General features: G+C 66.4%; 4 protein-coding genes across 10 annotated transcripts; 2 read left to right on the top strand and 2 right to left on the bottom strand.

Annotated features, from left to right (window-relative positions):
• Positions 1–279: 279 nt before the first annotated feature.
• On the top strand, positions 280–4,870 carry TMEM198 (transmembrane protein 198). Of its 4 annotated transcripts, none has more exons than XM_015290125.4 (5): positions 280–390; positions 2,166–2,416; positions 2,519–3,094; positions 3,214–3,404; positions 3,575–4,870. In XM_015290125.4, the coding sequence occupies exons 2-5, from the start codon at positions 2,227–2,229 to the stop codon at positions 3,719–3,721; spliced, it is 1,104 nt and encodes a 367-aa protein (XP_015145611.1). In that variant the 5' UTR covers positions 280–390; positions 2,166–2,226; the 3' UTR covers positions 3,722–4,870. The 4 variants fall into 4 exon arrangements, with proteins under 4 accessions (XP_015145611.1, XP_015145609.1, XP_040559764.1 ...); XM_015290123.4 differs by having other exon boundaries at positions 3,214–3,422; XM_040703830.2 differs by lacking the exon at positions 280–390 and adding an exon at positions 643–803.
• OBSL1 (obscurin like 1) lies at positions 4,708–17,270 on the bottom strand. Its single transcript, XM_003641641.6, has 27 exons — positions 17,191–17,270; positions 15,352–16,380; positions 14,805–15,074; positions 14,466–14,726; positions 14,037–14,342; positions 13,667–13,939; positions 13,305–13,580; positions 12,953–13,225; positions 11,600–11,872; positions 11,140–11,415; positions 10,788–11,060; positions 10,234–10,509; positions 9,869–10,144; positions 9,447–9,722; positions 9,089–9,370; positions 8,281–8,556; positions 7,929–8,204; positions 7,590–7,856; positions 7,235–7,504; positions 6,900–7,166; positions 6,484–6,750; positions 6,157–6,269; positions 5,878–6,031; positions 5,634–5,795; positions 5,429–5,533; positions 5,091–5,357; positions 4,708–4,955 (listed from the first exon to the last, which is right to left on the bottom strand). The coding sequence occupies exons 2-27, from the start codon at positions 16,337–16,339 to the stop codon at positions 4,948–4,950; spliced, it is 7,011 nt and encodes a 2,336-aa protein (XP_003641689.3). The 5' UTR covers positions 16,340–16,380; positions 17,191–17,270; the 3' UTR covers positions 4,708–4,947.
• A 678-nt stretch (positions 17,271–17,948) lies between these two features.
• INHA (inhibin alpha subunit) lies at positions 17,949–20,325 on the top strand. The gene is made up of 2 exons (NM_001031257.2): positions 17,949–18,407; positions 19,089–20,325. The coding sequence occupies exons 1-2, from the start codon at positions 18,152–18,154 to the stop codon at positions 19,820–19,822; spliced, it is 990 nt and encodes a 329-aa protein (NP_001026428.1). The 5' UTR covers positions 17,949–18,151; the 3' UTR covers positions 19,823–20,325.
• A 525-nt stretch (positions 20,326–20,850) lies between these two features.
• Positions 20,851–24,680, bottom strand: LOC107049146 (gap junction gamma-1 protein-like). Of its 4 annotated transcripts, none has more exons than XM_015289709.4 (3): positions 24,340–24,680; positions 21,826–23,017; positions 20,851–21,746 (listed from the first exon to the last, which is right to left on the bottom strand). In XM_015289709.4, the coding sequence occupies exons 2-3, from the start codon at positions 22,991–22,993 to the stop codon at positions 21,739–21,741; spliced, it is 1,176 nt and encodes a 391-aa protein (XP_015145195.1). In that variant the 5' UTR covers positions 22,994–23,017; positions 24,340–24,680; the 3' UTR covers positions 20,851–21,738. The 4 variants fall into 4 exon arrangements, with proteins under 4 accessions (XP_015145195.1, XP_015145193.1, XP_015145194.1 ...); XM_015289707.4 differs by lacking the exon at positions 24,340–24,680 and adding an exon at positions 23,244–24,267; XM_015289708.4 differs by lacking the exon at positions 24,340–24,680 and adding an exon at positions 24,213–24,267.
• Positions 24,681–25,678: the final 998 nt, after the last annotated feature.

Raw genomic sequence — 25,678 nt, 5'->3', positions numbered from 1 at the left:
GGTGCACAGCCCAGCGCATGCTGCAATGCACGAGCCCGATATGCCTCTGAAGTCTGAATGCACGCTCTGGCACCCGGCCACGTACGCTCCCCAACGCAACCCCTGTTGTTGCACAGCCAAGCGCATGCTCCAAAGCTCAGCCCCACCGCACGGCCCGGGCATGCCCCGACGCACAGCCCCAGTGCCATCCCGGCCCCGCCCCCTCGGCGAAGCCCCGCCCCCCTCCTCGAGGCCCCGCCCCCTTCCGGCGAGGCCCCGCCCCGGCGGCGCGGTGACGTCAGGCGGAGCTGTCCGCTCAGCACCGCGCCGCCACCATGCGCGGGGGCCGGGGCCGGGGCCGGGAGCGCCGGGCGCCGCGGGGCCGCCGCCGCTGCGTGGCCGGGAGCGCAGGTGAGGGGCGGGTGCCGCGCGGGGGGGGACCGGGGCGAAGCAGCGCGGAACCCGCGGAGCGCCGGCGGCGGGCGGGGCCTGGGAGTACCGCCGGCGACGGGCGGGCGGCGGGCGGGGCCGCGGGCGCGGCCGGGGCTCGGGCGAGCGAGGGCCCCGCGCCCGCTGCGGGCCGGGGGGAGCCCCGCCGCCCCCGCCTCGAACAAAGAGCGAGGCGGAGCGGCCCGGCAGCCCTTGCGGCCGTCGCGTAGCAACGCCGCGCCGAGCCCGCCCCGCCGGGGGCCGGGGAGCGGGACGGGGGGGAGGGGGCCGGCGGAGCCGGGCCGGTGGGTGCGGGGCGCGGGCAGCGCCGGGCAGGGTGACCCTCGGTGCCGCTAATAGGATCGGCGCGTGAGCGGCTTCGTGCGGAGCGCGGGGTAATCCGGGGCGGGACGCGGCGGCGGGGGCCGCGGGGCCGCCCGACTGCGGGGGTACGGCGGTAGGGTTCGGCTGTAGGAGCGGTGCCGGAGTCCCGCGAGCGCGACCGGGCCCGGCGGCGCGGCGGCGGCGAGTGGCGGAGCGCCAATGAGCGGCGCGGCGCTCCCTTAGCAACAGGGCCGCGCCAATGGGCGCCCGCGGCCGCCCGCAGCGCTGCCCGCGCCCCGCAGCCCTTCCCTGGTCCGGCGTGGGCTGTGGGGGCAGCGCCGCTCCGTGCCCGCCCCGCGCCGTGCCCTCTCGATCCCCGCACGGCGTCGCCGCCCGGCGGGTAAAGTCCAATCCCGCTTAGCCTCCTCCCGGGGGCGTAGGGGCTTAGGCAGGCAGCCGCCCCCCGGGATTAGGGGCTGCGCTCAGCCCGCCCCGCAGCCGGCAGCGGGCGGTTCGCAGCCGGCGGGGCGGGGGGGAGCGCTGGGATCGTCCCCGGGATGCGTTGGTGCCGGGGATGCCGCGGTGGCGTAATTAGAGACCGGGAACGCTCGGGGGGTTGTTGTTGCTTTGGGGCTGCCGTAACGTGGCGCTCGGAAGGATAACCGGTGACGTTATACGGGTCCCAAACAAACTGAGCCTGGAAGCGTGTCCCGGGAACAAAGAGGTGTGGGAGCGGTCCGCAGGTGGGAGCGGGCAGACGGAGGGCTTAATTGGGCTTAAGCCGGAGCTGGATCCGTCTTTGCGAGGGATTATGACCCCTCCGTCTGTGCAGGCACCGCAGGAGCAGGGCACCCCCCGGCCCCGTCCTGACCCCTGGCTCAGCGTGAGCAGGGCACGGCGTAGGGGCGGCAGCTCCCGGCGGCCTCTCGGGTCAGCGTGGGGCCGGGTCGGGCACACGGACCTGCTTTGGAACGGGGATGAAAAATAGCCAGAAATATGATTAGAGGATTGGCGAAAATGCTTTAGAGTACAAGCGTTAAGAGCTCAATCTGTTTAGCCTATAAAAATAGAAGATTGAGGGGTGACTTAATTACTGAGCGTAATTACTTCCCAGGCGGAAAATGCCAGGTAGTGGCAGGCTCTCCCATCCAGCAGGGAAAGGCGGCGGGAGGGCTGGCAGCAGGAGATGGATGCTGTCCCCCTGCGCCTTTTGTCCCCAGCCCAGCCGTGATGGAGCCGTTTTCCCACGGATGGGTGCTGGGATTTGGGGCAATTGTGTGAGCTCGGCACGGAGCCTGGCTGGTGGCTGGGCCAGGAGCATCCCGGGGATGGCGTGCGGGGCTGCAGCCTCCTTTGCGGTGGGGTGGAGGATGGAGCAGCCCCAGCCAGGTGGGCAGCAGCTGCATCTCCTCTCTCCCACCCTCTCTCTGCAGCTGGAGCCGGTGCCAGGGCGCAGCTTTGTCCACGAGCGATGGGACGGGAGCGGAGCTTTTGATGCCTCTCCCAGGACTCCCCAGAGCCATGACTGCAACTGTGCAGACGCTGCGCTTCAAGCTGCTGCCTCACGACACGGGCCAGGAGTGGGCGCACAGCTGCCAGCAGGAGATCGAGCGCCGCTACCAGGTGGTGCCCTCGGTGGTGTGCGCCATGTGCTGCCTCTTCGGGATCATCTACTGCTTCTTTGGTGAGCCAGGCTGGGGCACAGGAGCTGGAGAGCGAGCAGGGAGGGGGCGATGGGGGCTCCCGAGGGCCGTGCCCCCCGCTGATAACAGTGGTCTCCCCGCAGGTTACCGCTGCTTCAAGGCCGTCATGTTCCTGACGGGACTGATGTTCGGCTCCATCATCATCTTCATGCTGTGCTACAAGGAGCGGGTGCTGGACACGCAGCTGAGCGTGGAGGCGTCGGTGGGCATCGGGCTGGGCATCGGGGTGCTGTGCGGGCTGGTCACCATGCTGGTGCGCAGCGTCGGCCTCTTCATGGTGGGGCTGCTGCTGGGGCTGTTGCTGGCGGTGGCCACGCTGGTGGTGATGGAGCAGTTCTACCACCCCCCCACGGTGTGGATCCCCATCGCGCTGCTGCTGGGCGTGGGGATGCTCTTCGCCGTGCTCACCCTGCAGTGGCAGCGTTTCTTCACCACCCTCTCCACCGCCGTCTTCGGCAGCGCCATTATGACCGTCACCGTCGATTACTTCATCGAGCTCTTCCTGCTGGTGCAGTACATCTACGAGCGCATCAAGGTGGCCCCCGCTCGCCCCGTGTGCTGGTACAGCTGGGTCATCCTGGGCGTCTGGCCGCTGCTCACCGTGCTGGGTGTCCTGGTCCAGTGGAAAGTCACGGCCGAGGGCTACTCCCACACCGAAGGTGAGCAGAGGTTGGGGGAAAAAGGGAGGGGGTGAGGTTGGACGCGATATTGGGGTGCCACTAGCGGGCGGTTGGGGTGCGACAACGTTTTGAGGTGCTGACCTTCCCCTACCCCGCAGTGATCATCAGCCGGCAGCAGCGCCGCGTGCAGCTGATGCGCATCAAGCAGCGGGAGGACCGCAAAGAGAAGAAGAAGAAGCGGAGGCCCCACCACCCACCGCCCCACCAGCACAAGGCCCACCCACCCGAGCCTGCCTACCGCCGCAAGCCCAACCCCGTGCGCCGCTTCGATGGGGACGTGCTCTCCCCAGTGAGTCCCGCGCCCAGGGTAGAGATCTCCCCAGGCCTTGGCCGGCTCTTCCTTCTGCAGGGATGGGACGGGATGGGTTGGGATAGGATGGGGTGGGGTGGGATGGGAGGGGAGGGGACAGAGCGGGCCGGGAGCAGAGCCTGCTCACCCTCTGCCCCTTTCTCATGCAGAGCTACATCCAGAGTTTCCGAGAGCGGCAGACAGGGCCATCCCTCAACAGCCTCATCGCCAGCTCCCATGCCGTGGTGGACCTGGACTATGACTGCAGCTCCACCGTGCCCCTCACCACGGGCTCCGGCCCCGCCATGCGGGTATAAGCCAACCCAGTGACCTCGAGTGACACCAGCACCCCAGCCTGCTCCCACAGACCTCTTTGGACACATGGGGCTGTTCCTTCAGCCTCGGGGCTGTGGAGGCTATGGATGGAGAACCTCCCTGGGGCAGCACGGGACTCGTCTCGGTGAGCCCAGGATGCCCGCGGGACTCAGCCATGCTGGGGACACCCCCAGGCAGAAACTCAGCCCACGGACTGGGGCTACGAGCACCCACAGACTCACAGAGTGTGGCGTGAGCGGCTCTGCTGCACGTTTCCCCATGGCCTGGGCACACTCCTTCTGTACCTTGACAACCCCCTCTCCATGTTCAAGCCCTCCCAGAGCAGCTCCCCGTGCCTGCTCCCTCCCCATCGCACCCCACAGCGACTCCCCAAGTGCCTGTCCCCACGTCCCTTCTTCAGAGAGCAGCTCCCCAAGCCCCTGCTCCCAGAGTGACTACCCTGAGCATGTGTGCCCCATCCCACCCCAAGCAGCACTCCTAAAACCCTGCCTTTAGGGGTTCCTGCCCTACACACCCTCCTTGCCCCCAGAGCAGCTTGCCTGCCCCCTTCCCCTATTTTCCTGGGCCGAAGTGGGGCAGACTGGGGCAGAGGCTGCCAGGGCACGGGGCTGCTGCTGCGGGGTAACGGCACCGGGGCTCTGCCCCACCCGGGCACTGTGCGCGCTCCCCTGAATGTTTTGACAGGAGCGAGGACGCAGCCTTCAGGCGGAGGCTGGGCTGCCCCAGGCATCCCCCCCGGCATCAGAGGCCATCGCTGTTTTGCTGGCGACTGGATTTTATAGCGGCTGGGGGGCCCTGAGGGCAGCACCTCTGCGGGGCAGGGCAGGAGCCCCTGCTCAGAGCACCACTGCGGACAGAGGCTCCCGCCTTGTATATACTTCTCTTGCTGTGATTTGTATTAATTTATTACGGAGTGAGCCAGGAGGACCTCCCCGCAGGCGGGATGTGGGGGGACCAGAGTGGGGTGCCCCCGGGTGCTGTCCCGTCCCCGGCTGCCACCCCAGGAACTGCATGTTTCTGCCACGCCGTCTCTGCAGCGCCGCGCCGCCGCCGTCCCCCTTTTCAGCCTCTTTTGTAAATGTGCCAAACGCTGCTGAGGCCACGGCCACAGAGTAAAGAGCCTTTCGGAACGGCCGTGGCGATGTGGGGGCTGCGCCGGGGGGGCTGGGTGACCCGAGGTCCGTGCACTCCATGTACACCTCAGCTCCTAACTCCCTGCAGGGACAAAGCGTGCTGGGGAGCGGGGTTGGGGGGCACAGACCCCCGCCCAGGGATCAGATCCCCAAAGCAGGAGTGGGTGGGACAGAAGGACATGGGCGCCAGTGCCACTGCATCCCTCTGCGTGCTCACCTTCCACCAGGAGCCGCGCGGTGGAGCGGTCGTCGAAGGCGTCGCAGGTGTACGAGTCCTCGTCCTCGGGCCCCACGCGGTGGATGATGAGTGTGCGGTAGCAGTCCAGGTTGCAGATCTCATACTTGTCACCAGCAAAGATCTCGGTGTCCCCGCGCAGCCAGCGCACGCGGCCCCGGGCGTGTGACACCGTGCACTCCAGCGTCGCCTTGTGCCGCGCCAGCACTGTCTTGTCCCGCAGCGGCTTCACAATACGGATGGGCAGCACTGGGGGGTGGGGGGGGGACATCAGCATCCACCCCTCACGGCCCTGTGGTGCCACCCTGCACGCCTGCTACCTTCCACCTGCAGGCTGGCCTCTGAGCTGGCCGTCCTGGCCGCAAAACGGATGGCACCCGCATCCTCAGGGCGCACGCTGTAGAGCAGCAAGAAGTGCCGTGTGCCTGCAGAGGGGGGTGGAGATGCTTGGGCACATTGAATTCCCGCATCCCCAGCCCCAAAATGGGGTGCGGGGCACGCTGCCCAGTGTGGGAGGCACAGCACCTTCCTGCCGTATCTTCACCGTGCTGGACACCTTGATCTTCTCCCCATCACGGAACCACTCGCCCACCACGTCACCGTGGGACACCTCACACGTGAACACGGCATTGTCACCTTCCTGCACACAGGCATCTTGCAGCTCCTGCACGACGTGGACCTGGTGCTCTGCAGGACAGGGGCATGGTGCTGGGGCCAGCCGGGTGCCAGCCCCTTCCGTGGCACGAGGGCGGGCAGCCAGCAGCCATACCGTGGACACGGAGCGTGGCGGAAGCCTGGCAGTCGCCCGCCTCGCAGGTGTAGATGCCGGCATCGGGCAGTGCACAGCGGCTGAGCTGCAGGAGGCGGCGTCGACCCGCAGAGTACATGCGGCAGTGGGGGCCCGGCCGCAGCTCCATCCCGTCCTGTGTGGGCAGCGCGGTCAAGGTCGGCTGGGTTACTGCCCCCCACCCTGCGCACAGCCTGGCAGAGAAGGTGGCACGTGGGAGATGTGGCCGTCAGCCTGGACGGGGAGGACATGAGCTCTCACCTTGAGCCACTTCACCTCAGCGCTGGGACGGGACAGCTCGCATTCGAAGGTGGCAGCCCCTGCCTCTGGGACCTCCAGGTCCTGCAGGAGCTTCAACATGCTGACGGGAGGCTCTGAGGGGAGGCATTGTGGCGGGAAGGGTCAGTGAGGGGAAGGCATTGGCACCGGGGTACAGGGACAGAGAGCAGTGCATGAGGTATCTCAGCGCTGGGTAGGGGTGACCTTTCCCTGGGCGCTGCACCCATCTCCGCAATGGGAACGTTGCGTACCCTGCTCAGGCTTGGCACCGCACCCCCAGTGCCGTACCCCATTACCCCAGTGCCGTACCCCGCACGAGCAGGCGGGCGCTGCAGCGCAATGTGTCAGCAGTGAAGGTGATGGTGCCCGAGTCCTCCAGCGCCAGCCCCTCCAGCGTCAGGCTGTGCGTACAGCCCGTGGCGCTGACCCGGCACGTGGCACTGGGCTTCACCCGCACACCACCATGTGTCCAGACCCCAGGCACACCGGCGTGGGACAGCTCCAGCAGGAAGGTGGCTGTCTGCTTCTCGAAGGTCTCCACATCGGCCAGCGGCCTCCGGATTGACACTTTCTGGGCTGCGAGGGATGGAGACGGTGCTGATGAGTGGTGCCCTAGCACAGAGCCCCTCATCCCCAGTCCTTGCTGGAGCAATCCCCAAATACAGCCCTTGTTCGTGGGCGCCCCGTAGCATCCTTTCAGCAGGATGACCCTGTGGGGTACTCACGCTCCACGCTGAGCTTGCCCTGTGTGCGGTCGTGCAGGCTCTCGCAGCGGTAGGTGCCGCGGTCAGAGGGGCTGACGCTGCGGATGGTGAGGGTGCGCCGGCACCCCGACTCACGCATCAGGTACTTGTCGCCAGGCTGGAGGAGCACGCCTTGCTTCAGCCACTGCACCTCGGCCGCCTCATGGCTCACCTCCACCTCCAGGCACACGTCCTGCTGCTCCTCTGCCACCACGTCCCGCAGCTTACGCACAAACAGCACCTGCGCCTCTGCGGGGGCGAGGGGATCGGTGCGCAGCCCTTGAGGTGCCCCATTGCCCCGTCCCCATCCTGTTTACCCTGCACACTGAGCCGCGCTGTGCTCAGCAGCCCCTCGGCGTTGGCTGTCACAGTGGCCGCGTCACTCGGCTGGCAGCCCCTCACGGTGAGGCTATGGCACAGCCCGCTCCTGGCCACCTGCAGCCGCTCGCTGGGCACCACTGGCCGCCCATCCAGCTGCCACGTCACCACCACGTCCTCGGGGGACACCATGCACTTGAAGGTGGCATCGTCCCCCTCCAGCACCATCAGGCTCTGCAGCTCCGCAATGATCTCCACCACTCTGCGCACTGAGCGTGGCCATCAGGGCACGTACCCATGGCACGGGGTGTGCACTGGGGTTTTGGGGTACCCGGCCCAAGGGGCAATACTTACCCTGCACCGTCAGCGTGGCCAGCGTGCGGTCATCATTGGACTCACAGCAGTACTCTCCAGCATCCTCAGGCCCCACGCAGCTCAGCACCAGCGAGCGCTCCCGGCCCTGCACCCGGACCTCGCGGCGCGCATCAGGCTCCAGCACCCGCCCATCCTTCAGCCACACCACGTCGCCATGGGCCTTGCACAACTCGCACCACAGCACCACCGTCTCACCCCGCCGTGCCCGCACATCCGAGAGCCCACGCAGGAACTTCACCTGCAGCTCTGCGCAGACAGCCATCAGTGTGCACGTACCCCTGGCACCGCGCTGTGCACCCCCCTGTCACCAGCGCTCACCCCGCACGCTGATGTCGAACTGCATCTGGTCATCAGGGGACAGGCAGGTGTAGACTCCAGCGTCCTCCTTCGCCACATTGCTGAGGACCAGGCTATGCACACGGCCATCACACCGCAGCTGGCAGCGCTCGCTGGGCACCGCGAGCTGCCGGGGGCACAGCCAGGTGACATCAGCTTGCTCCTTGGACACGACAGCTGAGAGCACGGCACTGCCACCCTCCAGCACCAGCAGCTTCTCCCGCTCCTCCTGCTTGTTCACAAACAGCACTGGTGCCTCTGCACCAGGAGCAGAGCTCAGCCCGGGGTTGGGGACATGGGTCCTGCTCTGCAGGGGACATCTCCATAGGCTCACCTTTCACATGCAGTGTGAAGTACACCTCATCATCCCCAGCATCGCAGAGGAAGGTGCCGGCATCCCCCAGTTCCACTTGCTTGATGGTGAGGCTGCGTGCTGGGCCCTCGCTGCACACCAGCAGCCGCCCGCCCGAGAGCAGCATCTGCCCATCCTTCTGCCACTGTGCTGCCGCTGTCTCCGGGGACAGCTGGGCCACCAGCGTCACACTGTCCCCCTCCTGCACCTCCAGCGGGCTCTGCGCCTCCTCCTTGTTCACAATGCGCACAGCCTGGGCTGGGGGACATGGGCAGGGGTGGCACTGCTGATGACAGGGATGGCTGCGGTGTCACACACACCGGTGTGACTTAGGGGCTTGAGTTGCTGTGGAGCTAATGGTGATCATGGTGGTACTAGCTGGGGGTCTCTGTAGGATAGGCTGACTGAGGCTGGCGGCTAAGGTCCCTCTGGGGAAGGGATCCCAGCAGGGATGCTGGCAGAGCCCACTCCTGCATCCTTCCCAGATGCTGAGTTAAGGTCATTGGTTTTTGCCCCTCACCAGCCCCAGGCCTTGCTGGAAGCTGGGATACCCCCACAGCCTGCTGTACAGCTGATAAAGGCTGTGCTGAGCTCAGCTCCTGGCAGCCAAAGCAGGAGGAGAGGCGCCTGGGAGCCTGCCAAGGATAAATTTAACCAGCCCCTGCCCGGGAGAGGCGGGAGGCGTGGGTTCAATGGCCCTGACCTGCCCCTTCCAGGCTGACAGCTCTTTGGGGACAGGGCTCTCGCCCTCACCTGGTGCTGCCACCCTCCTCCTGCCACCCCCGCTCACCTGTCACCTCCACGCTCGTCACCATGCGGTCGCTGGCAGCATCACAGACGTAGCACCCCGAGTCCCCGGGCTGTGCCCCGCGCACAGTGAGCTCCCGCAGCGCCCCACGGGCCACAATGCACACCCGCTCCCCTGGCTGCAGCTCCCGGCCATCCCGCAGCCAGCGCACGGCGGCATCGGGCTGGGACAGCTCACAGGCCAGCACCAGGTCCTGCCCAGCCACCAGGCAGCGGTGCTCTGCGGTGCCCGTGTTCCCCACGATTCTCACTGGTGGCTCTGGGGCTGGAGAGACACACCGTGACACCGGGTGCTCGCCCTGCCCATTCAGCCCATCTCCACTTCATATGCTTCCTGTTACCTTCCACGGTGACGCAGAAGATGACGCTGTCATCGTGAGTGTCACAGAGATACTCTCCTGCATCCCTGCCTGTGGCACCCAAGATGACAAGTGCCCGGCGCTGCCCATCCTCCTCCAGCCGCACATGCCCCGTGTCCTGCAGCTTCTCCCCGTCCTTGTACCACTTCACCTCCCCATGGGCGTGCGACAGCTGCACCTCCAGCACCAGATCCTCCATGGCCCGGCAGCGTCGGCAGGTTGGCAGCGCATCCCTTTCCAGGATCCTGACGGGAGGGTCTGTGGCACCGCTCGCCAACAGAGCCACCGTTAGCAATGGCCAGGAGCCCCCATGTGAGGGCGGACCCAGAGTGGGGATCCTAAGGGGAGGGGGCTGCTGCCACCCTGCCCTATCCATGCACCCAGCGCCCCAGGCTCTCACTCACCTGACACCTGGACAGTGAACGTCACCGCATCATCGGCTGCATCGCAGAGGTATTTTCCGGCATGCTCAGCTCGGGCAGCAGGGATGAGCAGGCGACGGTGGGCACCCTCCTCCTCCAGCACCCAGCTGCCCCCCGCCTCCAGCCGGACGCCCTCCCTGGCCCAGCACACGGGCGCATCGGGACGGGACAGCTCACAGGACAGCGTCACTGTCTCCCCTGGGGACACCTTCACAACAGGTGGAGGTCTCTGCGGCTGCAGGATTTTCACCGGGGGCTCTACAAGGACAGCACGGCACTGGTGCAACACGGCACAGGAGATGAGCTGCGGGGAGCACCCAGGGGGGTACCGGGGCTTCCTTGCTAACCTGTCACCTTGACATCGAATGAGACAGCTTCATCCTTGCTCTCACAGATGTACTCCCCTGTGTCCTCAGCACTGCTCCTGGGGATGAGCAGGCAGCGCCAGGCACCATCCGCCAGCAGCCGCAGGTTGTGGGTCTCATCCACCTCCAGCCCATCCTTGAACCAGCGCACGGCAGCATCGGGCACGGACAGCTCGCAGCGCAGCTCCACGTGCCCCGGCGCCAGCACTGGCAGCTCCAGCGAGCGCTGCGCAGGGTGCAGGATCCTCACTCGTGGCTCTGCCAGGGCACAAAAGAAAGAAGTTAGGATGCACATATCCCTGCCTACCCCCACTGCAACCCTCACCGCAGGGCTGTGCAGGTGCCGGGGCACTGCCTCTTGCACCAGCACGGTGACACAACAGCTGGAGGGCAGGAGTGGAGGGAAAAAGTCCCATGCCAGCACAGGTGCACATGTGCTTATTGTGCACAAGTATCACAGCCAAGAGCTCTTTCCAGGATCCCACAGAGCAGCAGTAGCACGCTTCTCCACATGCTGTCCCAGCTGTGTCACCCACCTGCCACCATGATGTGATAGGAGACAGCAGCGTCTCCGGTGTCACAGATGAACTCCCCCGTGTCCTGCAGGCGGGCACAGGGCAGCACCAGGCGGCACCGCGGCCCCTCGCGCTCCAGCACCAGGCTCTCGCCCTCCTCCACCTCCTCCCCATCCTTGTACCAGCGCACCGGGGCCTCGGCACGGGACAGCTGGCACCACAGCTCCACACGCTGCCCGGCCACATAGGTGTGCGGGGTCTCCTCGTTGGAGCTGACGATCCTCACTGGTGCCTCTGCGCAGGACAAAGGACTCAGTGTGGTGACATGGGGTGAGTGAGCCTCATGCAAGGACGGGCAACCCCTACAGCTCACCGCTCACGGTCACCACAAAGCTCACGGTGTCATCCCCAGCATCGCATGTGTACGTCCCTGAGTCCGATGGCACAGCCGTGGGGATGTGCAGCCTCCTCCAGCATCCCTCTGCCTGGATGCCCAGGCTCTCACTGGGCACCACAGCCTCGCCGTCCTTCAGCCAGCGCACGGGGGCACCCGCTGGGCTCACCTCGCACTCCAGCAGCAGTGGCAGCCCTGCCAGCAGCTCCCGGAGCTGCTGAGCTTCAGGCACTGGGGCGATGCGGGCCTGAGGGGCTGGGAGAACCAAGAGGACAGGGTACAGCTCACTGCCAGACCCACACACAGAGAGGCTACAGAGGCACGGGTCTGTCCCAGGAAGGATGGAGCAGGCCACCCAGCTGAGCAGCTGCACCCTGTGATGAGGCAGCTGGGCATGCAGTCAGGGCAAAGGGGAGAAGGGGAAGAAATGGGCACCCACCTGCCACCGTGATGGTGTAGAAGACAGAGTCACCACCCACGTCGCAGACAAACTCCCCCGTGTCCTGCGGGCAGGCGCAGGGCAGCACCAGGCGGCACCGCGGTCCCTCGCGCTCCAGCACCAGGCTCTCGCCCTCCTCCACCTCCTCCCCATCCTTGTACCAGCGCACCGGGGCCTCGGCACGGGACAGCTGGCACCACAGCTCCACACGCTGCCCGGCCATATAGGTGTGTGGGGCCTCCTCGTTGGAGCCCACGATCCTCACCGGTGGCTCTGCATAGGGATGCGGGGCTCAGCACGTTGCGTGGAGGAGTACTGACCATGGGGCATGCAGCGCCCTGCATTGCATAATGGCTTCACTTGCTCCTTGTTTTCGGGCTGCAAGCCACCACCTATCTCACATCCTGCATGGCACAGGTGCTGGGGCTGCCCTGCTGGCCCATGCTGTGCTGCATGGCAAGGGACCCCATAGTGACCCCATCTCTGCTGCCAGCGCTGTGCTGTGGGTGCTCAGCCTGACACAGTGACCTGCCCTTGTCCCTGCCCTGTGCCGGGTACCCACGCCGTGACCATGCTGAGATGTTTTGGTCACCTCCAGTGGTCGGTGCCAGCACACAGCAGTGCACTGTGGCACACAGTCAGCCTGCAGGGCCTGACCTGCCCCATGCCGAGCCCGCATCCGCCTTGCTCCATGATCAAACGCTGTGCCCGTGGGGGCTGCTAGAAGCAATCACATCGCTCCAGACACTGAACCTGAAACCCACCACCTCCCGTTGGGGTCTGTCAATTCTCCATGCCCTGGGAGCCCTTCAGAGCAGCAAGTGGCTTTAAACCATTGGGAAGTGGGCAACGAGCCTGCAGTATGGTCAGCCAGAGTGAGACGGGCTGGGAGCTTCAGCAGCTCCATCCCTGCCCTTAGCTTCTGTGCTGGGCACCATCAGCTGCCGGGGAGAGGCTGTATGCCTGCAGCCCCTCTGCCTTTCACCAAGCTCAGCTCCCACGGCCTTCTTGTTTGCGGGGCTGTGGATTTGGGGCCGGCAGCAGGAGGTCTTTCCTTCCTTTTCAGGTCTCATTATCTTTTCCCACCTGAGCCGCCAACAGCCGGGGCAGCCGCCGCGTGGTGCTGCTGCCAACAGCAGGTCACCAGTAGCCAGGCAACTGCTAATTTTTAGGGCAGCAATTACTGCTGTCTGTCAGAGTGGTGTCTAGCTGCGAGTTGCCCCGTGCCAGGTGCCGGGTGCCCCTACCTCTATTTTTAGGCACTTGGGTCGTGTTTACCAGGCAGCAAACACCATTCTTGCAGGGATTCACAGTGCCCGGTGCCACGCACCCCTCTCAGTCCTTGGGACTCACCTGCCACCGTGATGGTGTAGAAGGCTGAGTCACCACCCACGTCGCAGACGAACTCCCCCGTGTCCTGCGGGTGGGCACAGGGCAGCACCAGGCGGCACCGCGGCCCCTCGCGCTCCAGCACCAGGCTCTCGCCCTCCTCCACCTCCTCCCCATCCTTGTACCAGCGCACCGGGGCCTCGGCATGGGACAGCTGGCACCACAGCTCCACACGCTGCCCAGCCATATAGGTGTGCGGGGTCTCCTCGTTGGAGCTGATGATCCTCACTGGTGCCTCTGAGCAGGACAAAGGACTCAGTGTGGTGACATGGGGTGAGTGAGCCTCATGCAAGGACGGGCAACCCCTGCAGCTCACCGCTCACGGTCACCACAAAGCTCACGGTGTCATCCCCAGCATCGCATGTGTACGTCCCTGAGTCCGATGGCACAGCCGTGGGGATGTGCAGCCTCCTCCAGCATCCCTCTGACTGGATGCCCAGGCTCTCACTGGGCACCACAGCCTCGCCGTCCTTCAGCCAGCACACGGGGACACCCGCCGGGCTCACCTCGCACTCCAGCAGCAGTGGCAGCCCTGCCAGCAGCTCCCGGAGCCGCCGTGCCTCGGGCACTGGGGCAATGCGGGCCTGAGGGGCTGGGAACCCACATGGTGGGGTAAGAAACGTGGAAGGTACTTCCCACCCGCTGCTCTTTGACTTGTGGGACGCTGGGTGAGCTCACCTTGCACATGCAGTATGGCAGAGTCCCGCACACTGCTGGCCACAAAGGTGATACGTGCACCGCTCTCTCTCAGCCTTGCTGAGCGGATGAGCAATGAGTGTTCCGTCCCGCAGTGCTGCACACTGAAGCGCCCGCTCTCCTCACTTTGCAGCCTCGTGCCATTCAGGAACCACTCGCCCTGCACTGAGGCCGACAGCTCCACCGAGAAGCGCGCATCCTCGCCATCCCGCACCCGCGCATCCTGCAGACCCCTCTCCAGGTGCACAGCTGGCACTGCAGCACATCGTGAGCTCAGCCTCACAGCGCATGAGCACCTGGTACCACGCAGCTCCCACACTCCCACCCGCACGGAGATCCTGTGTCCCCTCACCGAGATGCACGCAGCCAGGGAATTCCACGGGGTCACTGCGGCCGTGCTTGTTGACGGCACAGACTCGGAAGCAGTAGTCAGCCTCACGGGGCACGCTGTCACCCAGTACCTGCACACGGCCGGGTAGCTCAGTGCTCAGGCACTGCACCCAGCTGCCGCCCGCTGCCTCGCGCCGCTCCACAATGTAGGCGCTGGGCGGGCGGTGGTGCACGTCGGGTGCGGGGCACCACGTCAGCAGGGCCGCGTTGCTCTGCTCCGTGCTCAGCTGGGCTGCCATCGGCACGCCAGGAGGGTCACGCTTCACACCTGGAACACACGGCACAGTGGGGATTGGAAGGTGCCATCCCACCCCTCCGCCATTTCAGACCCTGGTGAATGGGGAGAACGGAGGGTGCGGGGAGGCCCCGTGCAACCCAGCCCAGGGCTCACACTTGACACGGAGCTGGGAGGACGTCAGTGACTCCCCAACAGAGAAGCAGATGATGCCCGCGTCCTCACGAGTGACGTGCACCAGTACCAGGAGGTGCGTCCTGCCAAAGCTCTTCAGCACGGCACGTGGTGATTCGTGCAGCTGCAGCCCATTGCGGGTCCAGCTGATCCCCTCCACGGCCTCCTGCGTCTCCACGCAGAAAGCCGCGTTCTCGCCCTCCATCACATCCAGCTTCCGCGGCAGCCTCTTCACGATCAGCCCTAGGAGAGGAGACATGTGAGGGCGGGGGGGGATGCCGGGGCTGTGTTATGGGAAGGCAGAGCTGGGTCCGCCCCCACCTCGGACGGAGACCTCGGCGATGCTGCGGCCTCGGTCCTTCATCTGGCAGAGATAGATGCCGTCGTCGTCGGTGCGGGCGTCGCGGATGGTCAGGCGCCGCACCACGCCACACTCCTCCATCACGTACTTGTGGCTGGGCTGCAGCTCCCGGTCCTCCAGGAACCAGGCTGTGGGGATGCTCCCCAGTGGCACCTGGCACTCCAGGACCGCATCCTCCCGCTCCGCCACCTCCACGTCCTCCAGCGGCACCTGGAACCGCAGCCGGTGCTCTGCCACCGGGAGAGATGGGAGCTGAGGGTGCTCAGCATCCTCCTGCTCAGCGCCCTCCCAGTCCCCTGAATGCTTCCCCTGGGAGCACCCACGCATGCAGCGCCCCCGCATTCCTCCCACATTGACAGTACGGCTGTGGGGAAGGAAGATGGCAGCCCCCCATTCCCAGCAGCTATTTTGGGATGTGGCAGCTGGGCGGGAGGCATTCTGTATGGGGCCTCAGGGCGCACAGCCCCCATGCAGGGGATTCAGCGTGGCCCCGGGGCGCACACCTACCCTTCACCTGCAGCTGCACAGCACTCAGTGTCTGCCCGGCCGTGTTGGAGGCTGTGCAAACATACAGCCCCTGATCCCGGGGCCGGCAGTACAGCACCTTCAGGATGAAGTAGCCCTCGCGGTCCTCGTAGATCAGGTGCCGGCGGCCGGGGGCCACGGCCTTGCCATCCTTTTGCCAAATGATCTCTGGCTTGGGCTTGCCAGTGACATAGCAGCGGAACTTGGCGTGCTTCCCCGCGCTGACGGCGAACGCCTTGGCTCTTGGCGTGCCGTTGGGTGCCGGCGCCCAGGTGTCGGTGCATGCGTGCCGCAGTCTCCGCGGCTGGGTGCTGTCAGAAGGGGAGCACCGGGGCTCCACCAGGAGCACAGCCGCAGCCAGGGCCTCCTTGGAGCCGCTGCGTGCCCGGCACACATAGACCCCCGCGTCTGGGGGCCGGACCCCAAACAGCTTAAGGTAATGCCAGTCCTCAGGCTGCCGGCCCACTGCAAAGTGGCTGCTCTCAAAGAGGTCACGCAGCCTGTGGCCGTCCTTCTCCCACTCGAGCAGCGGGCAGGGCTGCCCCAGCACTCGGCACGAGAAGGTCACGTCCTCCCCACGGCACACCCGCACCGATGTGGGCCCCACCAGGAAGGTGGGCGCTCGGCCACCAGCACGGCCTTCCTCCTCCTCCTCCTCCTGCTGATGCTCCTCAGCCTCCACTCGCAGCGTGGCGGCAGCGTAGGTCTCGCCAACGCAGTTCTTGGCCTTGCAAACATAGAGGCCGCCATCCTGCGGGGTGACGCAGGACACCCGTAGGCTGTACATGTCCCCCTCAGCCTCCATGCAGAAGCGGCCCGAGGGATGGATCGGGGCTGTGTCCTTCTCCCAGAGGACGCTGGGCCGGGGGTCACCTGCGATCTGGCACCTCAGCATGGCGTCGGTGCCGCTTTGTGCCGTGAAGGCGCGTGGGTAGGCCAGGAACCGAGGGGCTGCCCCATGGCTCTCCATCACCCTGGGATCGGGGCAGGAGGACGGCCAAGAGCTTCAGGCTGAGGACAGAGAGCGGCGTCAGGCTGTGGTGCGGGGCATCCCACCCACAGCAATGCCACGTCAAGCCCAGGCTGGGAGGTGGGACCTGCCCGTGGGGCACGGGGCTCGCTGGGTCCCTGCAGTGCTGGGGATGGGGTTGGCTGAGGAAGAACGGGCCCCAGCACGGCCCTTCCCCACCCGCTGGGGCATTCCTGCAGTATCGGGTGGTGGCAGAGCCACATTCCTGCCGCATCTGGGCTGGCTCAGTGCACAGGTGCTGATAAGGGGCTGTCATGGGGCTGGAGGCATCCGGATGCATCCGGGTGCTTCCTGCCCGGCTCAGCAGGGTGCATGGGAAGAGGACCCCCGCCCGAGCGTGGTCCCAACTCCAGCCCCTGTGTGTCCAAGGCCAGGACTGGACATCACCGCAGGGTGCAGAGGGCCAAACAGGGAACAAGTCCTGCTTTTGGAGGGTATCACCTCCACACCCAGTGCTGCAGGTACCCGTGCCCAGCACCACGGGCAGCAGAAGGGCTCTGTGCTTGAAGCCTTTCCTGGGCAAGCATAAACCTCAGCCCCTGCCCATGCTGCACCCAGGGGTGGACAGAGGCATCTATGCCTCCCTCAGGGAGAGCAGGGACAAAGAGAAACCCAAACATTCCCTGGCTGGGCTGAAGGGGAATGTGGGACAGAGCTCATCCCCAGGGGCCAGGGCCAGGTTCCCCCCCCCCAAGCCCGCACTCCAGGAGCCAGCACACACAGCCCCACAGCTCAGCTCCCCCCTCCTCTGATCACTCTGCCCAGAACCACCTCCTGCCTCAGGCACTCACCTTGTACCAACACCTCTGTCCTGCAGCTCCCGGTGCCGGCACCCCGCTCTGCTGCTCGCCCAGCTCTGCTCCCCAGCGTCAGCATGCAGAGACCGACCGTTAGGAATGCCTGCAGCTGCCGTCCCCAAAAATACCCTCCGATGACATGCCGGGGTGATAAGGCTGAGTCTGCTCCATGCAGCGCCTCGGCGGGGCAGGGCTGCCCTATGTATAGCACAGGCGGGCAGCACAGCGGCAGCGGGGCGCAGCAGACCTGTTCCTGGTGGGTGTGGGTTCAGCCCATGGCACCACACTGTGCACGGCACGCAGCATAGGGATGGGATGCGCTGCAGCCAGCCAGGCCGAGTGGCACTGTGGGACCCTTCTCTTGTAACTGCCACAGTGTCCCAAACTCTGTCCAATGCTGTCTCCAGCCATGGCCTGTCCCCAAGCAGAGGGTCCCTGTTCCCGCTTTTCCTCGTGTTCCCAGTGCCCCAGCTGTTGTGGCAATGCCACTGCCCTGAACCTTGCATCCTTGGGGCGTCCCATCCATACCCAGTAAGAGGGCACCCAGCCTGCCACCCTCCTGTGCCTCTCACGCTGTTGCTCTGCCCGAAGTGCACCCTTGGCCTCCTGCTGGCCCCCAGACTCCAGCATGGAGGCACCCAGCTGCAGGCCCTCACGCCCCCTCCATCCCTGCCTACCCCCAGCCCCACGCGCTCACCACTCCAGCAGCATGCACCCCACCCACCCCCCTGCCTGGGCGCCGTCCCCCCCCCAGACCACACTGTCCTTGCAGTCCTCACATTCCAGACGTCTCAGTGCTTTCACTGCCCAGAGATAATATTCACGGCGAGCAGACATTTGCGTCAGTGTCAGATACGTCTCAATGCCACCCTGCCCCAGGGGGAGCGCAGCGGGCAGACGGGCCGGGCTGGCAAGTAGGAGCCCACGGCAGAGCCCCTCGAGCTGCCCCACGGCCATGCTGCTCCTCCTGCACCTGCTGCCTGCCGTGCTGCCTGCCAGTGCCCTGGGCAGCTGCACCGGGGCCGGCGCCGACCGACAGCTCGTCCTGGCCAAGGTGCGGGCACGGGTGCTGGAGCATTTGAGCCCCCCGGCCATGCAGGAGCCCCAAAAGGATGTGAGGAGGGTGCACCGCAGAGATGTCCTCGAAGAGGTGGAGGTGCCGCCTGAGGAGCAGGAGGACACATCCCAGGTGATTCTCTTCCCTTCCACAGGTGAGAGCTCTGGTGGGATGGAGAACGTGCAGGGGGTGAGGTGGGTGCTGCTTTGGGGCAATGGGGATGTGGCAGGGCCAGTGGGAGAGGGGCAGGTGGCAGGGAGGTGACGTGGGAGAGTGCCCAGAGGTGGAACAGGGGGACCCAGGGAGATGGGGAGGGCTGAGGAGCGGGCAGAGCAGGACACTGGAGTGGGATGGTAGAGAATGGGGCAGGGTGCTGGGAATGGGATGCTAAGTGATGGGTTACGATGCTGAAGGATGGAGTGGGATACCCAGGGATGGGGCCGCAGAAGGATGCTCAGGGTTGCAACAGGATACTCGGGGTTGCAGCATAGTGCAGGAGGACAGAGCAGGACACAGTGGAATGGGTACACCAGACCATCCCGGGGCATGGAGGGGCTTGGTGACCTCACTAGGCAGCTCAGCCAAGCCCGGCCATATGAAGAAGGTGGCTGAATCCCACAGCCCCAAGACCGTGGGGTGCCAGGTGCCGCAGCTGTGCCTGGCTGGCAGCACAAGCCAGGCAGAGCCTTGCGCAGGGCTGGATCTGCTGCAGGGTTTGGCTGCAGGACACAGCAGCAGGTGCTGCGTGGCACTGGATGTCGTCAGCTCCTGTGTCTCCCCCCATACCCTATCCCCACAGTGGGGCACAACACCCTGAGCCACTCTTTCCCCACAGACGTGCCGTGCGAGCCCACGCAGCCAGACAAGCTGCTGGAGGAAGAAGGCATCTTCACTTACCTCTTCCAGCCCTCGGCGCACGCCCTGAGCCGCACGCTGACATCCGCCCAGCTCTGGTTCTACAGCGGCCCCTCGGCTGCTCCCAACCACTCGGCCCCCGCTGTGCTGACCCTCTCACCGCAGGGCAGGGTGCCGGTGGTGGCCACAGCGTCGCGGACACCGGAGCACTGGACCGTGTTTGACTTCGGCCCCGATGCGCTGCCCCAGCTGGCACAGCCGCTCTTCGTGCTCCTGGTGCGCTGCCCCGGCTGCCCCTGCCTGGCCGATGGGGACAAGATGCCCTTCCTGGTGGCCACTACCCGTGCCAAGGCAGCCGGGAGGGCTCGCCGCTCCGCCGTGCCCTGGTCGCCGGCTGCGCTCAGCCTGCTGCAGCGCCCATCGGAGGACGTGGCCGCCCACACCAACTGCCGCCGGGCGTCCCTCAACATCTCTTTCGAGGAGCTGGGCTGGGACAATTGGATCGTGCACCCCAGCAGCTTCGTTTTCCACTACTGCCACGGGAACTGTGCCGAAGGCCATGGGCTGAGCCATCGGCTGGGGGTGCAGCTGTGCTGCGCCGCGCTGCCCGGCACCATGCGCTCGCTGCGTGTCCGCACCACCTCTGATGGTGGCTACTCCTTCAAGTACGAGACGGTGCCCAACATCCTGGCGCAGGACTGCACCTGTGTCTAGCAGCTGGCATGGCACGGCCAGACCCGCGTGGATCTCCCCGTTGCCTCTGGACTGCCCCAGTGCCAGATGATGAGCCCATCCCAGGGATGGAGGAGTCACTCACACGGGCACTGTGCAGCCCGGAGCAGGGAGAGGGACCCAGGTGGAAGTTTTGGTGGTGCCACCCTCCCTTTGACAGCCAGGGTTTCATGGTTTCAGGTTGCGTGGGTGCTGCAGCCCTGCCCCAGGGCTGTGGCCAGCCCGCAGCGCGCCAGCTGTGCCCTGCAATGGCAGCCCAGTGCCTGGAGCCGGCTCACCCACATCTCTCCTCCCACAAGAAAGAGGAGCTGCGGAGCGCAGCCACCTCCCCCTGCTCCCAGGGACAGGACAGGGACAGATGGATGTGCCAGGGCATGTCCACGCTGGGGCTCACACAGGTGGCGAGGCTGGTGGCACGCGAGCAGCAGCGGCAGAACCTGTTTGCAAGATCAGTGAGGCAAGAGAAATAAACCTGCTTTCTTTACAAAAGCAACCTTAGAACACCAGCTTCCATCAGGAACAGCCTCAGAGGCAGTGCGGTTATGCAGCGGGGTGCAAACCCAGAGGCTTTGGGCTGGAGAAGGGAGGGGAAGGGCGAGCCGCGGGCACTCAGAAGCATAGCACGGTGCTCTGCAAGGGGCCGAGCTCCAGCATCCCAGGGAGGGGGCTGGTGGGAGCGCCAGGGCTGATCCAGCCCCGAGCGAGGGGAGAGCCAGAGGGCAGCATCTGTCCCTCCAGCTGCATGGGGATGGGGAGCACGGGGAAGCCCTGCCGAATCCGCAGCTGCGCAGGAATGCGGCAATCACAGCAATCCTACTCCCGCCACGCCGGCAGAGGCTGCCTTTGGCCAAAGCCGCCTCCGCACAGTTGGAACGACTGAGTCACTCCAGGCCAAGCGGGCCATCCCCGTCCCACCACCGCCAGCCCCACGCAAGCAGCCGGCCCGCCCCAGCCCATCTGCGCAGGATCCCCTTCCCCACCCCTTCCTCCCAGAGGACCGGATGCAGAAGTTCAGTACAAAACGTCTCCAGGCTTTACTGGATATAGATATTATTAAAAAAAAAAAAAAAAAAAAAAAAGGAAAAAAAAAGTCACAATTATACAAGTACAAAACAACGCTACAAAATTCACCGCGTCACCCGTGAGATGATCACAATGCCCGAGTGTCTCCCCACCGACCCGCTCTGGGCACTGCACAGTCCCACGCAGGGCTCCCAGCCCCACACCAGGCTGGGGAGGATCGGCTTTGGTCCGAAGCCCAAGGAGAGCTGCTGGCAGGGAAGTGGGGGAGATGGGGAGGACAAACACAAACCCCTGCGCTCCCTAAAAAGAGCAGCCAGGAGAGGGGGAAGCCAAAGGGGAGCTGAGAGGAGCTCTGCGCAACCCACGCGTGCTCACTGTATGGGCACACCCAGCTGCGGTGCCACTGGGATATGTCTCTCCCAGGTCCCTGCTGTCACCTCTACTTCAGGCTCAGTGCCAGCCCGTGGTGCAGCCTGGCCAGCAGGACCTGGGTGTAGTGTGAGCATCCTTACCGCTGTCGTGACCCGCACGTGCACACAGAGCGTGGGGGAGGCACGAGTGGGAGGTGCCGCAGGCACGGGGCGTGGGGAGGGATGTGGGGATGCAACAGGAGATGGGGACGGGAGGTGTGGGCCCAGAGCGGGCATTGGGAGGGGTGTATAAAAATGCCAGGGTGCGCTGCTGAGTTTATAAAAAGGTACAAAAATAAGATATTCCCTTTAAAAAAAAAAACAATTAAGAACAGTGAAGGAAGGTTCCCCGAGCCCCTGTCCCCATTGCTGCCCACTGGGATGGAGACGCCCTGCGCAGATCCACGTCACCGTCCCACGCTGCGCTGCGCCACGCCACTGTCTGGCACCGTCCGTCTTCATCACTCACAGCCCTGTGGGAATGATGCGCACATCAGCAGCCATCCTGGGGTGCCCCACCGCCCCGCCACAACCCGGCCCTCCCCGGCTCACCTGTGCTGCGCTCACAGCCGCTGCCCTTCTCGTGCGCCAGGTTGAGGCGGTTCTGCTCGGCAGCCATGCCGTTGGCCTCGGGGCTGCTGCTGCGCGAGGGGCTGGGGGCCCGAGGGGGCGGCTGCAGGTGGAAGGCCATCTCCAGGTGCTCCTGGGCCAGGCGCAGGTGCTCGCGCAGCCGCTCCAGCTCGTGCTCGCGGGGAGCGCCAGCCAGGGCGAAGCGCTCGGCCGCCGAGTTGGCCAGGTTCTCCCTGTAGTCCAGCTTGCCGTCGGGCAGCGGGGCTTTCAGAGGCTCCTTCTTCAGGGAGTGGTAGGTGGGCGGCGCGCTGGGGGGCTTCTTGGCGTAGTGCGGCGCGGGGCTGCCGGCGGGTGGGCCGTTGGGCTGGCTCAGCGCGTCGCGGATGCGCCCCACGCCCAGGTGCAGGAGCTCGCAGATGTTGAGGAAGAGGCAGAGCCCGCTGACGGCGTACATGATGAGCAGGAAGATGGTCTTCTCGGTGGGGCGCGAGACGAAGCAGTCGACCATGTGCGGGCAGGGGCTGTGGCTGCACACGTACGAGGGGCTGACCTTAAAGCGGAACAGCAGGTACTGCCCGAAGAGGAAGGCCGACTCCAGCAGCATGCGGCACAGCAGCTGCAGCACGTAGGCGCGCATCAGCCCGTCCCGCTTGATGCGGCGCCGGCCGTCGTGCTTCTCGCCGCCCTCGGCGCCCTTCTCCTTCTCCACCTCGATCTCCTCGAAGATCATGGGGTCCTCTTCGTTATCGTCCTCCGCCTCCTCGTAGTCGCGCCCGGCTCCACGCCGCACCACCGGCATGCGGCCGCGCTGAGCTGCCGGCGCCCGGCGCCGCGAGGACTCGGGCATGCGGGCGATGCGGTGCATGGCGAAGCCCAGGTAGAGCACCGAGGGGGTGGCCACCATGATGATGTGGAAGATCCAGAAGCGGACGTGGGAGAGCGGGGCGAAGGCGTTGTAGCAGACGTTCTCGCAGCCCGGCTGCTGCGTGTTGCAGACAAACTTGCTCTGCTCGTCGTAGTAGATGGACTCGCCCCCCACGGCCGTCAGCACGATCCTGAAGATGATGAGGACGCTAAGCCAGATCTTGCCCACGAAGGTCGAGTGGTTGTTGATCTCCTCCAGGAGCCGCGTCAGGAAGCTCCAGCTCATCCTGGCCAGGCGGTCGGCTCAGCCCTGCGGGAAGGCAGGCGATGAGCCGCGGGGCAGGCAGCAGCGCGTCTCACCCGGGCCCCCAAAGGCAGCAGAAGCCCCCGCCCAGCGCTTACACCCCATCCCTTACCCGCCGGTGACTCCGAGGCTCTGTATAGCGCAAGGGTGAGGGCACCGGCAGCCCCGGCAGCTCCTCCCCTACTGCCACCGGGCAGGATGTGAGGAGTAGGGGAAAAGCCGGGACACTCACCCGTCCCGGATGGGAGGTATCTGGGGGAAGAGTCACCACGGCAAGGGTAAACACGGTCGCGGGGCAGTGCCGGCTCCGGTGGGCGACGGGACGGCGCGGCGCAGCCGGACACTCGCCCGCCACCTGCTCCCTGGGCGGCGCCACACCCCGCGGCACGGGCACGGCAGGGAAGTGGAGCACGAGGGAGCAGGATGACGGCGAGGGGCAGCACGAGGCGGGCAGGGAATTGCACAAAGTTGCAGCTGACGCCAGATGTCGAGGAGGAAATTGCGGGGAAAGCGCAGCAGCTTCTGGCCGAAGCCGCGGGGAGACGGCGCACCGCCCGGCCGCCGGCGCGGGGCCGACGCGAGGGCGGCAGGTGACGGGGCCGCCCGGTAACGGCACGGCGGGGAGGGCGGCAGAGGGGACGCCTCCCGGCCTCCCTCCCGCCACGCCGCCGTCGGGGCAGCCCGGGTCCCCGTCCCTCCGGCCGGGACGCGACTTCGCAGACCGCTCCGGGAGACCTCTCGCGCCGCTATTGTTCTGCTCCGAGCCTCGCACCGGCGACGGGCGCGCGCCGGCACCGGGGCTCCGCCGACCCCGAGCACCGGGGACAGGAAGCCGCCCCTCGGCCACCCCGCCGCCCCGGCCGAGCGCCCCGCGGGGCGCCGCCGCCACCTGCTCCGCCGCCGCGCCCCGCCGCACGGACGACGCTTTGTGTCCGCGGCCGCCCCTCGCCCGGCAGCGCGGCGCCTCGGGGCCGGGGCAGGGGGCGGGCCGGGGGGACCCGGGCCGCCCGGGGAGGGACGCGGGGCACGCAGGTGACGCGGGCCGCCGCCCGGGGCAGGTGGCCGAGCCGCCACGCGCGGAGCAGCGCCGCGCGCCACGGCCCGACCCACCCGCGCCCCGAGCCGCCCCCCCGCCCCCAACCGCGGGGCCCCTCGCCCCACCGCACCCGGCGGCCCTCGGCGCTCCCCCCGCCCCACTCACCCCACGCCGGGACGAGCCGCTCCCGCCGGCGGCGCGGCGGACAAAGCGGCGGGGCGTTCCGCCGCCGCCTCCCGCCGAACAAAGGGGCCCGGGGCCGCCCCGCCCCGCGCCGCCCGCCGGTACGCACCTACGGGCCCGCCGCGAGCCGAGCCGCTTCCCGCCGAGTTTACGCCGCTCCCGCCCGCCCTCGCTGACTCGCGGCCGGGGCGGGGAGCGCGGAACGCGGAGCCCGGGGCCTCTCCGCTCGGGGCGCGGTGTCCGCGTGTCCTCAGCCCCGCGCGGCCAGCGCCGGCTCTCGCGGCCGTGGCTTTGGGGCGCCGGGCCGGGCCGCCCCCCGGCCGCCGGTTTTCCGCGCTGCTAAAATCGGCTCCGGAGGGCTTGGCTGGGGCCAGGGGATCCCCGTGTCATCCCGCCCCCGGCACTGACGGGAGAGCCGCCTTGTGCAACCCGGGGAAACTGGTGCCGCGTAAGGGCGGGCCGAGAGGAAGCGGGAGCGCCGGCACCGACCCCGGGACCGGGCCGCGGGGCAAAGCCTGGTGCTGGAGCAGGGAAGCCCACGCGTCCGGCCGTGCCACTCGGCTGCTCACCGCAGCGCCCTGGCAGAGGCACCTTCTGCCCCCGGCAGGCTGTGCCCCAGGGCACCCAGCGGGCTCCTTCCCGACACCGGGCTCTGCTGGGACAACCGCTGCTCCCGGGGCAGCCACCAAGCTGTGTTTGCTCAGGTGGGAGAGGAGCCTGACTGCCTGGCCTAGGCACGGCCTGAGCCCTCGCCTCGCCTCGCCTGGCCCAGGGCCGTGCCACACGCAGCCTGTCCCCACTTCCCGGCTAATAAGTGCTTCTGGCACTGGGACAGGGAGCAGACGGCTCCATTAGGGACTGTTTGTCCTGATACAGGATAGATCCACAGCCACTTTAATGACCTGATAACAGCCAGAGGCACGCTCCAGCGGAGGAGGAGGAGTGCAAAGGGCGGCAGTTCTGCTGGAGGCAAACACCCAGGCCCTCCGCTCCCGTAGCTCCATTGGAAGTAGGGCTCCCCCACGTAGATAGCTGACAAGCAGCCCCCAGGCTCTGTCTGCTCCCAGCCCGGCTGCTGGAGAGGAGAGACAGAGGAGTGAGACCTGTTACCCCATCGCTGGTTCCAGCACGAGCAGCTCCACAGCAGCGTTCAAGGTCAGAGAGCAACTACAAAGGGAGTGGGGGTATGCCCTGCTTGTTCTCAGATTAAGGGATAACAAAGCAAGTGCTTGATGGAGAGGCAGCAGAGGGGTTACAGCAGCACCTGTGAGCTTCCTCTGGCAGTAGCCAGGGAGTGGGTGAGAACCAACGTGCTGGTGCTGAGCCAAGGGGATGGACCTGCAGGGAAAAGGCTAGGAGTGGGAGCAAGGATGAGTGGTAAAAATAAGTATCATATCCTGAGAAAGACACGGGCAGGCGAACAGCTGAAACCTTTAGTTCTGGCAATC

Source organism: Gallus gallus, chromosome 7, assembly GCF_016699485.2.
Source record: "Gallus gallus isolate bGalGal1 chromosome 7, bGalGal1.mat.broiler.GRCg7b, whole genome shotgun sequence".
Lineage (NCBI taxonomy): Eukaryota > Metazoa > Chordata > Aves > Galliformes > Phasianidae > Gallus > Gallus gallus.
This window is presented reverse-complemented; position numbering and strand designations above follow the sequence as displayed.